General features: G+C 49.2%; 1 protein-coding gene across 3 annotated transcripts in view; it reads left to right on the top strand.

The window, feature by feature from the left end:
* Positions 1–11,514, top strand: part of LOC128341883 (titin-like) — a 42,275-nt gene extending 30,761 nt beyond the window's left edge. For 2 of the 3 annotated variants that reach the window (XM_053288522.1, XM_053288521.1), the window contains exons 7-8: positions 3,240–4,424; positions 10,920–11,514. In XM_053288522.1, coding sequence (XP_053144497.1) covers positions 3,240–4,424; positions 10,920–11,411 — 1,677 coding nt within the window. In that variant the 3' untranslated portion in view covers positions 11,412–11,514. The remainder of the gene's footprint in view (positions 1–3,239; positions 4,425–10,919) is intronic. The other variant, XM_053288524.1, reaches the window with a different exon arrangement.
* Positions 11,515–12,204: the final 690 nt, after the last annotated feature.

Genomic DNA, 12,204 nt, shown 5'->3' with positions numbered 1-12,204 from the left:
ACCCTTGGTCCATCTAGCTCAGGATTGTACACAGACTGGCAGTGGCTTCTCCGAGGTTACAGGCAGGGGTCTATCTCAGCCCTATCTTGGAGATGCTGCCAGGGAGGGAACTTGGAACCTCCTGCATGAAAGCATGCAGGTGTTCTTCCCAGAGCAGGCCCATCCCCTAAGTGGAATGTCTTACAGAGTTCACATAGTCACCCATTCGCCCATTCAGATGCAAACCAGGGTGTACCCTGCTTAGCAAAGGGGACAATTCATGCTTGCTTCCACAATACCAGCACTCTTCCTATAGTATAGGGGCAATATGGGGCTCTCCTCCCATTATGGGGGCAAAATCCTCCCCTGACCTATCTTGATTTATTTTCAAGCAACTTCCATGAAATAAATCGCGATCTGAAACCAAGGTTCAAAGTGAGTTTGTGGTTTTTGTCCAGTAAGTAGGTTAGAATAAACACTGGTTCAAATGTCATGACTAATCTTAGTTTATTTTAACCTAAATCGGAAGTAGACACTCATGTGGATAGGCTGTCGAGGTCTGGAAGTCTCGTGCGAGACCACGTGACGGTTGTGTGGTTCGACATGATGTCTGAACTGGCCCTCTGTCTATTTTGTTCGTATTTCTATTTCTGTGAAAAGGTTGTTAGTGTGAGTTCCTTGAAGAAAAAGAAGAATATTAATAACAGTACTAGCTGACCCCACACAGAGCATCTGTGCGCTAGTTGGGGCCAAAGTGCTTTTAAAAGTGGTTTTTAAACTTTTAAACTTGCCGTTTGCCGCTTGTCCGTTTTCCCTCTCCCCCCCCCTCCAACCTTCAGGCCCTGCTTGCTTCCCTCCCCCCCGCCAACCTTCAGCCCCTTGTCTCTTTCCCCAAGCCTGCTGCCCCATTGCCACTTGTCCATTTGCTATCCCTCCACAACCTTCAGGCCCTGTTTACTTCCCCCCTCAACCTGCTGCCCCATTCTCCTCCCCCCAAGTCTTGGGTTCTCCTCCCCGCCTGCCGCTGCTTCCCTTTTCTCCAGGGCCAGGCTGTCCCGCCGCCACCTCCTCTTCCTCCTCTGGCAGGGCTAGCCACCACCTCTTCCTCACCCCACCAGGCTCCTCCTGAGGCCTGCGGGGCTTCGCCCACTGGCCAGGCTCCTCCTCCTCCTGCCGCCACCGCCTCACCACCCTCCCAAAGTCAGGAACTCTGGGCAAACTCCCTGCCGCTCCAGAACTCTCGCATGCTCTCGTGAGAGTTCCGCCACGCATCCCCACACATCCAGCTAAGAGACTTAATTATATAGAAGATGTTGCATTTATTTATTTATTTTATTTTATTTTATTTGAAATATTTAATAACATATTATTACATACAATAATCATCACGTAATAAGTAATTATTAGTAATAATTATTAGTTCTTATTACATATAAAAAGAAGGAAAGGAAAAACAAAGGTCCAATCACCTTGTCGGGGCAAATATATCAGGATTCAAGGTTTGGGTCTGTCCCAGGGTGTCTAATCACTAGACGTTAAATCCTTGAGTGGTGGGTGGATGCATCTTGTGTCTAATACAGATGCATGGAAGCATATGCACATGGACAATAAGGCACCAGGCAGTTCATATGGGGATGGACACTAAGGGAACACATGCTGAACTTCAAATGTTGGGTTACAAATGTCGGGTGGTGGAGGTTTCCTGATACTGGCAACTCAACATTGTGGGTTACAACAATGTGGGTTATACAATGTGGGTTACACAACAATGTGGGTTATACAATGTGGGTTATACAACAATCTGGGTTATACAACAATCTGGGTTACAAATGGGTGGTGGAGGCTTCCTGATACTGGCAACTCAGCATTGAGGGTTTGGATGACACGGAAGAAGTAGAAGTACTGGGAGACAGGGGTGTAGGTATAATTGAGCAGATGGGTTCAAAGAACCTGGAGGCCCCAGCTCCTGAGGGCCCCCCTAGCTCCACCTCTCCCTATTTTCTTCATGATCTCCCTCACTCCAAGGAGCCGCCGGGGAGAGAGGTGAACATGGGCCCCCTCTCCCCTAGCTACGCCCCTGCTGGGAGCATGCGCTACTTCCTACTTACTTGCTGCTGTAACATATGAAACAACTCAATGGCTTCCTAAGTGGAGCCTCCAGATGCATGGGCAGTATCTCTGATGTATAAAATTCATATTCAGAGATCGTCTGTCATTACCTAGTGCGCCCTTGCAAGACCCTTGCAAGACCTCAGTGGAGAGAGGAAACAAAAGCTTTATCAAAGAAAAAGGGGGGGAGACCATTTAACCCTAGAATTTCCAGAGTGCTGCTAAACTGATTTACATGATCGTTTTCTACTGCAGCTTCTTTGTGTTTTTATTTGTTGTATTTGTTGTATTGTTTTTATGCCTGTTTTTATGTTTTTATATTTTTAACATGATGTTTTTATTGTCTTTTTATTGTATGTTTTTAACTTTTGTAAACCGCCTTGGGGTTATCTTTTTAACGAAAGGCGGTATATAAATGCAAAAATAAATAAATAAAAATAAAAATAAACTGTCCTTATGAAGCAGCTACGTTCAAAACCAGGATGTCATTCTCCAGAAGATGCCAGAACTTGCCCCTCCCAATTCTGGCTTCAGAACCCTCTGTGTGCGCAAAATCAATTATAAGTGCCGTTCGTTGATTTTACCCAGTTATTATGGGGACTTAAGAGACTAATAACTCAGGAAATAGTGGTGGGATTTTTTTCTGCAAAACAACACAGAGTTATGTTTCAGCACATACCTAAACTAAAAAAATAATAAATTAAAGAGTCATTAAACAAAATTATGATACATTATCCGGTGGCTAAATAAATAAATAAATGTAGCCAACACTTTCCCCCTCGGAGTGTAAGGGACTACGGGTCCATTTTTAAACTGCTGCATTTCAGCCATTTTACATCAGATCTGCACCAAATCTGGAATGGTGGTATCACTTGTCACCTAGTTGAAGCCAACACAATTTCAGGCAGATTGGACAGGTGGTTTAGATTGTATGACCAGGAGAATGTTCAGGGCTTCTAATGCTAGATTGTTGAAACAACTCCACGTCCTAACTATACAGCCAATACCGGTGTGTCAGTACATGAAGCAGAGTGATGGAGTTGCAAGAGTCAAGCGTCCAGCCTGGTCATTTTGGCTGAGTGTATTTTAGTCACAATGTGTCCTGTCTTCTTTTGTTCTGTTTCTCCTCCCACCCATGTGGTCCATCCCAGATTGATAATGTGCAGCACGGGGATCCAAGACTGATAGGTAAAAGCCAAGAGAGACTGCACGATATGTGTGCCGAGTGGGCCCAGAAGCGGGACTCCCTTGAGGGGGAGGAGGAGGAGGAGGAGGAGGAGGAGGAGGAGGAGGAGGCTGAGGAGCAAGTTCTCATTGTATGCGACGAGAGAGAGGAAGTGGAAATACGTTGTCCCCAGGACAATGGCATAGAAGAAGTCTGCACACCTGTCCCTCAGGAGTCCTGGGAAGTGGAAGTGGCTCCCCCTCCAGAGTGCTGGGAAGTGGAAGTGGTTTGCCCTCCGGAATGTGAGGAAGTGCAATTGCCTCCCGCTCCGGAGTGCGAGGAAGTACAATTGCCTCCCGCTCCAGAGTGTGAGGAAGTGGAATTGCCTCCCACTCAGGTCAAGGAAGAGCCTCCCGCTCCGGTCGAGGAAGAGCCTCCCGCTCCAGTCGAGGAAGAGCCTCCCGCTCCAGTCGAGGAAGAGCCCCCAGCTCCAGTCGAGGAAGAGCCCCCAGCTCCAGTCGAGGAAGAGCCCCCAGCTCCAGTCGAGGAAGAGCTTCCTGCTCCAGTCGAAGAGCCCCCCGCTCCGGTCGAGGAAGAGCCCCCCGCTCCGGTCGAGGAAGAGCCCCCCGCTCCGGTCGAGGAAGAGCCCCCCGCTCCGGTCGAGGAAGAGCCTCCCGCTCCGGTCGAGGAAGAGCCCCCCGCGCCAGTCGAGGAAGAGCCCCCCGCGCCAGTCGTCGAGGAAGAGCCCCCCGCGCCAGTCGTCGAGGAAGAGCCCCCCACGCCAGTCGTCGAGGAAGTGCCCCCCGCTCCGGTTGTCGAGGAAGAGCCCCCCGCGCCAGTCGTCGAGGAAGTGCCCCCCGCTCCGGTCGTTGTGGAAGTGGAAGCCAAGGCCCCTCCCCGTGAGAACCTCTGCAAGGAAGAGATGGAGATGTTTCCCAGGGAGGCCAGTGAGGAAAAGGAGACCAAGAAGCCTCCTCAACGAGAGTACCACCACAGAGATGTGGCTCACATCACTCTGACATCACCTGGCTGCGATGAAGACAGCTTTTCTCGCCCCCTCCCAGAAGTCAGATTTGCTGGCTCCCGCCCAGAGGTCACATTTGCTGGTCTCCCCAAAGATGATGACGTGCCCCGTCCCCGTATGGCCAAAAGCCGCTCAAAAAATTGGAATGTAAGTAAATTTTGCATTCTCTAAACAGAAAACCTTTTCAGGTCTAAGAATGACAGATCGAACGCAGAGGCCCAAAAAATGTGATTGCACAACTACCAGGGCATGTGGGGTGATCTGCATGAGAAGGGTTTCTCCCTGCATCAGATCAGAAGCCAGAGGGGAGGGAGGGCCTGCAGGGGCCTAGGTCCCCTGGGACATTGCATGAACCTTCCCACAAAGGTCACTGTTGCTATTTGGAGATGTATATCAAGTAGAATTGTGAACCCTGGGGGAGGCCAATAGTTAATCTGGAGGTCAGCTGGTGAAAATGGTCAACTCAGAGTCAAAAGATATATACATAGATGTATTAAGATCTAATTTGCCCAATGAATGTTGGTTTGCCATCTCCCCCCCCCTTTTTTTTTTTTGAGAACTAAGGATTTTGATCATCATTTCAAAAAATAGTGTGTTTGGAGATCCTTCAAGAAAGTGGCGGCTGCTACCATCTGGGACTGCAAGGGGCAAGGATGCTAGCTGCAAAAACCACACAGTCAACATTACATATGAGTAAGCCAATCGTTGCCAATGGGCCTACTCACAAGTAACAAATGCTGTGACTTGAGCCAGTCAAATCTAGCAGCAGATGGCACCCTTCCCAACACACACCCCAAAAGAGCACAGCCCGTGGCTACTAACAAATAACTTACAGTGACCAGCTAGCCGGGGGGGGGTGGCGAGGAGAGGCAGCCAATCTACTGGGAGGCAGAGAACTACCTGCTTCTTCCTCCTCCGGGTGCTGCAGCTCCCTCACCTGCTCTGCTTCCAGAGGGAACAGCCTGCTAATCAAGGCTATTCCCTTACCTCATTGCTTTGGGCGCCCTGCTTCACCACCTCCCTGGATTAGACATAAAAGGGCATAAGAGACATGTCATGCTGTAGCCTAACCTCATAAGGAAGTTGTTCCAGGCCCCTGATCATCTTGGTCACCCTCTTCTGCACCTGTTTTAGTTCAACCATGTCCTTTTTAAGATGTGGTGACCAGAATTGTACGCAGTACTCCAGGTGTGGCCGCACCATAGTTTTGTATAAGGGCATTATAATATTAGCATTTTTATTTTCAGTCCCTTTCCTAATGACTCCTAGCATGCAATTAGCCTTTTTCACAGCTGCCATGCACTGAGACGATATACTTTCAATGAGCTGTCTACCACGACCCCAAGATCCCTCTCCTGGTCAGTCACTGACAGCTCAGATCCCATCAGCGTATATGTGAAGCTGGGGTTCTTTGCCCCACCATGCATCACTTTACACTTGCTTACATTGAACCGCATTTGCCATTTTGTTGTCCACTCCTCCAATTTGGAGAGATCTTTTTGGAGCTCCTCACAAGCTGTTTTGGATTTCACTTCCTATTAGTTTAGTGTCATTATCTCATGACTGCTAAGTTGACTCCAGAACCTTTGGTGGGGGACTTTGTCAAAAGGTTTTTGGAAGTCCAAGTGTATACTATGTCAACCAGATCACCTTTATCCACATGCCTGTTGACACTCTCAAAGAACTCCAAAAGGTTGGTGAGGCAAGACTTGCCCTTGCAGAAGCCATGCTGGTTCTCCTTCAGCAAGGCCCTCTCTTCTATATTTTTAGCAATTTTGTCCTTAAGTATGCTTTCCATCAATTTACCCGGCACTGAAATTAAACTGACTGGCCTGTAATTTCCCAGATCCCCCCTGATCCCTTTTTGAAGATCAGAGTTACGTTGGCTACTTTCCAGTGCTCTGGTGCAGAGCCCGATTGTAGGGACAAGTTATATATTTTTGCTAGGAGATCAGCAATTTCACATTTGATTTCCTTCAGAACCCTTGGGTGAATGCCATCTGGCCCTTGAGATTTGTTAACTTTTAGTTTTTCAAAAGAGTTTAGAACATCTTCCCTTGTTACCTCAAATTGGCCCAGTTCTTCAGCCGCTAAACCTGAAAAGCTCAATACCCTCAAAAGAGGGTATGTGGTCAGTATCCTTCACCATGAAGACATATGCAAAGAACTCATTCAGCTTGTCTGCAGTCTCCTTCTCCTCCTTAATCCTTTCACACCCTCATCACCTAAGTGGCCAACTGCCTCCCTGGCAGGTTTTCTACTTCTGGTCTATTTAAAGAGATTTTTGTTATTCCCCTTGACACTTCTAGCTATATGCTCCTCAAACTCTCTTTTTGAATCCCTTATTGCATTTCTTTTGCCAGAGTCCTTCCTGTTCTCTTCGTTTGGGCAGGACTTCCATTTTCTGAAGGAAGTCTTCCTCTCTTTTATAGCTTCCCTGACTCTACTTGTTAGTCACGCTGGCATCCTCCTGAACTTGGTGGTACCTTTCCTCCTTGGTATACATTCCAACTGTGCTTCTAGTATTATGGTTTTAAATCAGTCCCATGCTTTCTGGAGTGATTTGACCCTCCTGACTTTCCCTTTCAACTTTCTTTTCACCAGTCCCCTCATTTTTGAGAAGTTTCCTCTTCTGAAGTCCAGCGCATCAGTGTTGGACTTCCTTGACGATTCTCCACCTGTATATATGCTGAATTGGATCACACTATGGTCAATGCACCGCACTGGTTCTGTAACTCTGACATCTCATACCAGATCCTGGGCACCACTCAGGATTACGTTCAAGGTTGCCATCCCTCTTCACACTAGAACCAGGAGTCATCCCATGAAATTGGTTGCCAAGAAATTTAGGTTCAACAAACAGAAGTACTTTTTCACACAACGCATAATCAACTTGTGGAATTCTCTGCCACAAGATGTGGTGTTGGCTACTAGTTTGGATGGCTTCAAGAGGGGTTTGGATAACTTCATGGAGGACAGGTCTATCAACGGCTACAGGTCGGAGGGCTATAGGACACCTCAAGCCTCAAAGGGGATGCCTCTGAGTACCAGTTGCAGGGGAGTAACTGCAGGAGAGAGGGCATGCCCTCAAATCCTGCCTGTAGGCTTCCAGCAGCATCTGGTGTGTCACTGTGTTCGAAACAGGATGCTGGGCTAAATGGGCCTTTGGCCTGATCCAGCAGGGCTGTTCTTATGTTCTTACGTACAGTCATTTAGCATGTCTAGAAATTTGACTCTCTCTCATTACCTGAATTTGCCCAGTCTATGTGAGGGTAATTAAAGTCATCGATTACTACATCTCTCTCTCTCTCTCTCTCTTTCTCTTTGACACCTCTCTTATTTGTTTCTCTAGCTCCAGGTAATTCTCAGCATTGTGATCCAGAGGGCGATAGCACATCCCTAGTAACACATTTTCTTTTAGTCCTCATAATGTTACCCATAATGATTCTGTGGATGATTCCGGTCCACCTAGGTTTTCTAGCTTGTTGGAATCTATCCCTTCTTTGATATACAGTGCTACTCCTCTCCCAATCCTCCCCTCCCTGTCCCTTCTGTAGAGTTTACATCCAGGAATAACCGTGTCCCACTGGTGCTCACCGTTCCACCAGGTTTCCGTGACACCCACTATATCTATGTTTTCATTAGTAACCAAGCACTCCAGCTCACCCATCTTCGCTTGGAGGCTTCTGGCATTGGTCTATTGACACCTGTATACCAGGTGTTGGCGTGTGCCATCCCCCTTACCAGTCTTTGACCTTTTTGGCAAGCTTTCATGTGCTTCCTTCTGCTCAATGCCTGGCTCTCTACTCTGTCCCCTTTTGGTTTATCTGAAACATGCAGCTTGGGGAATTTTGCTGGCTGAACCAGATACCTCCCAGTTCTAGTCAGCAATTCCCCGGGCATAGGGTTGCCATATCCTGGCTTCCCAAATCCGGGCGCCTAATTTGCATATTTTTGAGCAGAATAGTGAATGCATGGCTTGCTCCATAACTCCACTTCTACAAGGGCTAGAGCTTAGCTTTTCTTTTTCTTTTTTTAAATGACAGCTGAAATCCGGGCAAATCTGGGTGGGCTAAGTAATCTGGGTGAGAGGCTTAAAATCTGGGTGAAACCCGGAATTCCGGGGGTCCTGGCAACTCCAGGCATTATTTTAAAAGCTGCTCTGCAACCTTTTTGATTTTAAGCGCCAGCAGTCTGGTGCCCAGGGCCGTAGCTATAACTGAACAAAAGGGTTCAAAGAACACGGGCCCCCAGCTCCTGAGGGCCCTCCAGCTCCATCCCTCCCTATTTTCTTCATTATCTCCCTCACTCTGGGGGGCCGCCAGAGAGAGAGATGAACACGGGGCCCCTCTCCCCTAGCTACGACCCTGCTGGTGCCATCTTGGTTCAAGTGGAGCCCGTCCCTTTTGTACAGCCCTTGCTTGCCCCAAAATGTATCCCAGTGCCTAACAAATCTAAACCCCTCCTCCCGGCACCACTGTCTCATCCACGCATGGAGACCCCTCAGCTCCACCCGTCTTGAGCCAGCCCCTCAAACTCACTCTCAGTCTCCACCTCTGTAAGGGACAAAAATAGCCAAGAGGTTTTCTCCATGGAGTTGTTAAGCACATCCACACCTTTGAGGGACGTGCTGTTTCGAAATTCCGGAAGCCTGGCCACATGCCGGATGAGGTTGGTGCAGAATGGAGGGTGAAGGCAGGGCTGTGTCCTGAGCTCCTGGTGGAGCTGCTGGCTCCGGGGCCCTCCCAGTTCTCTTAGTGTAGGGGGTCCCAGGAATCACCAGCCTGCTCAGCTTTGGCCCTCCTGCAGATGTTGGCATACAACTCCCATAATCCCTGGCTATTGGCCACTGTGGCTGGGGATTATGGGAGTTGTAGTCCAAAAACAGGTGAGAGGCCGAAGTTGAGCAGGCTTGCGTCTTGGTCAGGGATGGAACTACCCTTGGGCAAACAAGCTCGTGGAACACAAGCTGCCCAGTGGGGTTTGGTTCTGGGGCCACCACCAGGTTCCACAGCTACCCGCCCCCCCTCGTTGACACTGGCAATGAGCCCGGGGGAGCTTCTTGCCTGCCCCTCTCCCTCCACCCTCATGTGGGGGCTAATGATGTCACCACTTGGCCCCATGGACCCGGGCGCTTTCCAGATTACACGCTGCAACGGGGTCACTCCGTGTCCGTTAAGTGTGCTTCCGTACTGCCTGTGTTTCTACAGTGCTGTCCCTGTGCTGTCAGCACGGTGCCGTTCACGTTTCCGATGCCTCCTTTTCGGGTTTTATCCTTGCATTTTAGTCCTACAACGTTGCAGGTGCTTCGCCAAAGAACTAGCTGTATTTTCCCGTTGTAGGAGGGTTGCACAAGCTATTTACGTTTTCAAAACGGTCCTGCCTTAGCCAAAGTGTGTTACTGCGGAACAACGTGTAATCTGGAAAGCGCCCAGAGGTGACATCATTAGCCCTCAGCTCCACCGTCTTGAGCCAGCCCCAGAGTGGAGAAAGGGGCATGCTGGGTCTTTGCCAGCGCCAATGAGGGAGGGAGGGAGGCAAGCAGCTGCCATGCGCCAGTGATGGCAGCAGTGGAAGCTGCAAAACAAAACAAAAAACCTAACTACGGGCTACACCACTGGCAATTATGCCACTGGTCCAGGTAGAACATAAGAACAGCCCTGCTGGATCAGGCCCAAGGAGGCCCATCTAGTCCAGCATCCTGTTTCGCACAGTGGCCCACCAGATGCCACTGGAAGCCACAGGCAGGAGTTGAGGGCATGCCCTCCCTCCTGCTGTTACTCCCCTGCAAGTTGTACTTAGAGGCATCCTGCCTCTGAGGCTGGAGGTGGCCTATAGTCCTCCAACTAGTAGCCCTTGATAGACCTCTCCTCCATGAAGTTCTCCAAACTTGCCAGCATTCCATTTATTGCCGACATTCCATTGCCTGAATACGGGACACAAGTGGGTGGGGGCAGGGGTCTTGGGGGAGGGGTCATCTATGGGTGGGGTCATCCTAGAAGCCTGAGTGGCCATGCATTTGTCAAAGGAACAACAAAACAAGCCCCATGATTTCACAAAGCTTCTTGTTCACACAGACCATCCCACGTAGACATGGATCAAGTGTCAGGTGAACAATTAAGAGATTCCCCCAGGTTTACATGCACACACACACAACATCCCTCACACCTTCCCCACTGAAAGGCTTTTTTACCTGCCAGAAGTGGTGAGTCGGTTAGCAGGAGTCTGTAGGTCTGTCTGTTTACATTTGATAAGTCAACCATTAGCAACTTGCTCGATGTAAATAGAACCAGGCCATTGCTCCTGCAAGCTTGCAGAGCAACTGGGGCTTCTTTTATGATCTTTGATGTTTCTTTTACATTATAATATGGACTTCAAAGGGCTCAGTCCAAATGCATTGAGGGTTGAGGGAAAGCCTCAGACTCTGCCAATAACAGTGGGGCGGGGGGGGGCATCCTGTTTGGGACAAGAGATTTTTTGCCTCAGATACAGACCTTTATTGGGAACGCTAGGTCTCGTTCACAGGTTCGTCCCACCCCGTGAATTGTCTGCCCCACTGCCTAGGGTGGGGTCTGGATCTGGGGTTGCGACTTGCCCTGAGATTGAGCAAAGGGGTGGATTAACATTTCTTGGTTCTGGCAGACGGAAACCATGACTCTGGAAATGTCCCGGAACTTGCTGCACCACCTCCGGGACATGTACGAAGGCCTCATGGGCAACCTGAAGGACCTGCCAGCCAGCCTCAGAAACAAGTTCCATGGAACCTGTGAGCGCTTGGGCGAGCTCCACGCCAGCTTTGCCACGGCCAACAAATTCGGGGACTTGCCTACCAGTCTTCTACGCCGGAGCCTGAACATCATGTCCGAAGCCCAGGACACCATGGACGACTTGATGGACTACGTTTTCCAGAACCCTACCAGCTTGTGTTTTAAGGAAATGGAGGTCGCAGGACCTGCTCTGGTCAAGGAGGAGGAGGAGAAGAAGGAAGCAGGGCCGGCTCCCAGCAAAGAGGAGGAGAAGGAGGAGAAGAAAAAGAAGGAGGAGGAGGAGGAGGAAGAGGTGGAGAAGGAGAAAGACATATTGAGAATTCTGCAGGTCTACGACCCACAAGGTTGTAAGGAAGACGACACATAGGTGAAGGCTGTGTTGGTAGGCTAGGATGCACCATGGGCCATACCATGCCAAGTGGCCTGAAACCCCCCTTCCCAAATAGTGAATTTCACTTTAAAAACAAAAAGAGTTGCCTGCAGATTTAATCTCCTAGGGGGAGGTTTGGGACTTGTTAACAAAAACGAGAGGTGATTTGGGAGCTTGTTTTCAGCTGTTGTATTTTGCGTATGGTTCTGGCCAGAGGGAAGTCTTTCCAGGACTTACTGGCCAGCAAGTGTGATGTCTCTCCATGAGGACATTCACACAATCAAAAAACTGTGTTCTGCCCAGGTTTAGGAGCCGTGTGTGTGCCCGGTTTTGGGCTGTGTGGAAGTAACGGAGGAGGAAAAGCTGGGTAGAAGTGATAGTATGGAAGCAAGAAAGGAGGAAAAGCTTCCCTGGTTTTCCTCCTTCCTTGCTTCCACACATTCACTTCTACCCAGGTTTTCCTCCAACCTTGCTTCCACACAGCCGAAAACTGGGAGCACACACAGCTCCCAAACCTGGGTAGAACACAGATTTTGGTTGTGTGAATGACCTCCATGTGTGGTTTCTCCCCAAACATGCAGCTTGATGCACTGGCAAAAATAACCTCTTGGTTATTTGTTCCACAAGCCCCTTTCTCCTTCACTTCTCTTAAAGTACATTATGGGCTTTCCATTGTGAGGGCGGACCTGAAGGCAGATGGTGGGTGGATTTTATTGCCTTGGGGCAGACTATCCCATCTTGTTCTCACGGCCACCCTCTGAGATTGATTCTTCTCAATTTAGACAGGATT

The sequence above is a fragment of the Hemicordylus capensis genome, chromosome 2, assembly GCF_027244095.1.
Source record: "Hemicordylus capensis ecotype Gifberg chromosome 2, rHemCap1.1.pri, whole genome shotgun sequence".
In the NCBI taxonomy this organism is placed as follows: Eukaryota; Metazoa; Chordata; class Lepidosauria; order Squamata; family Cordylidae; genus Hemicordylus; species Hemicordylus capensis.
This window is presented reverse-complemented; position numbering and strand designations above follow the sequence as displayed.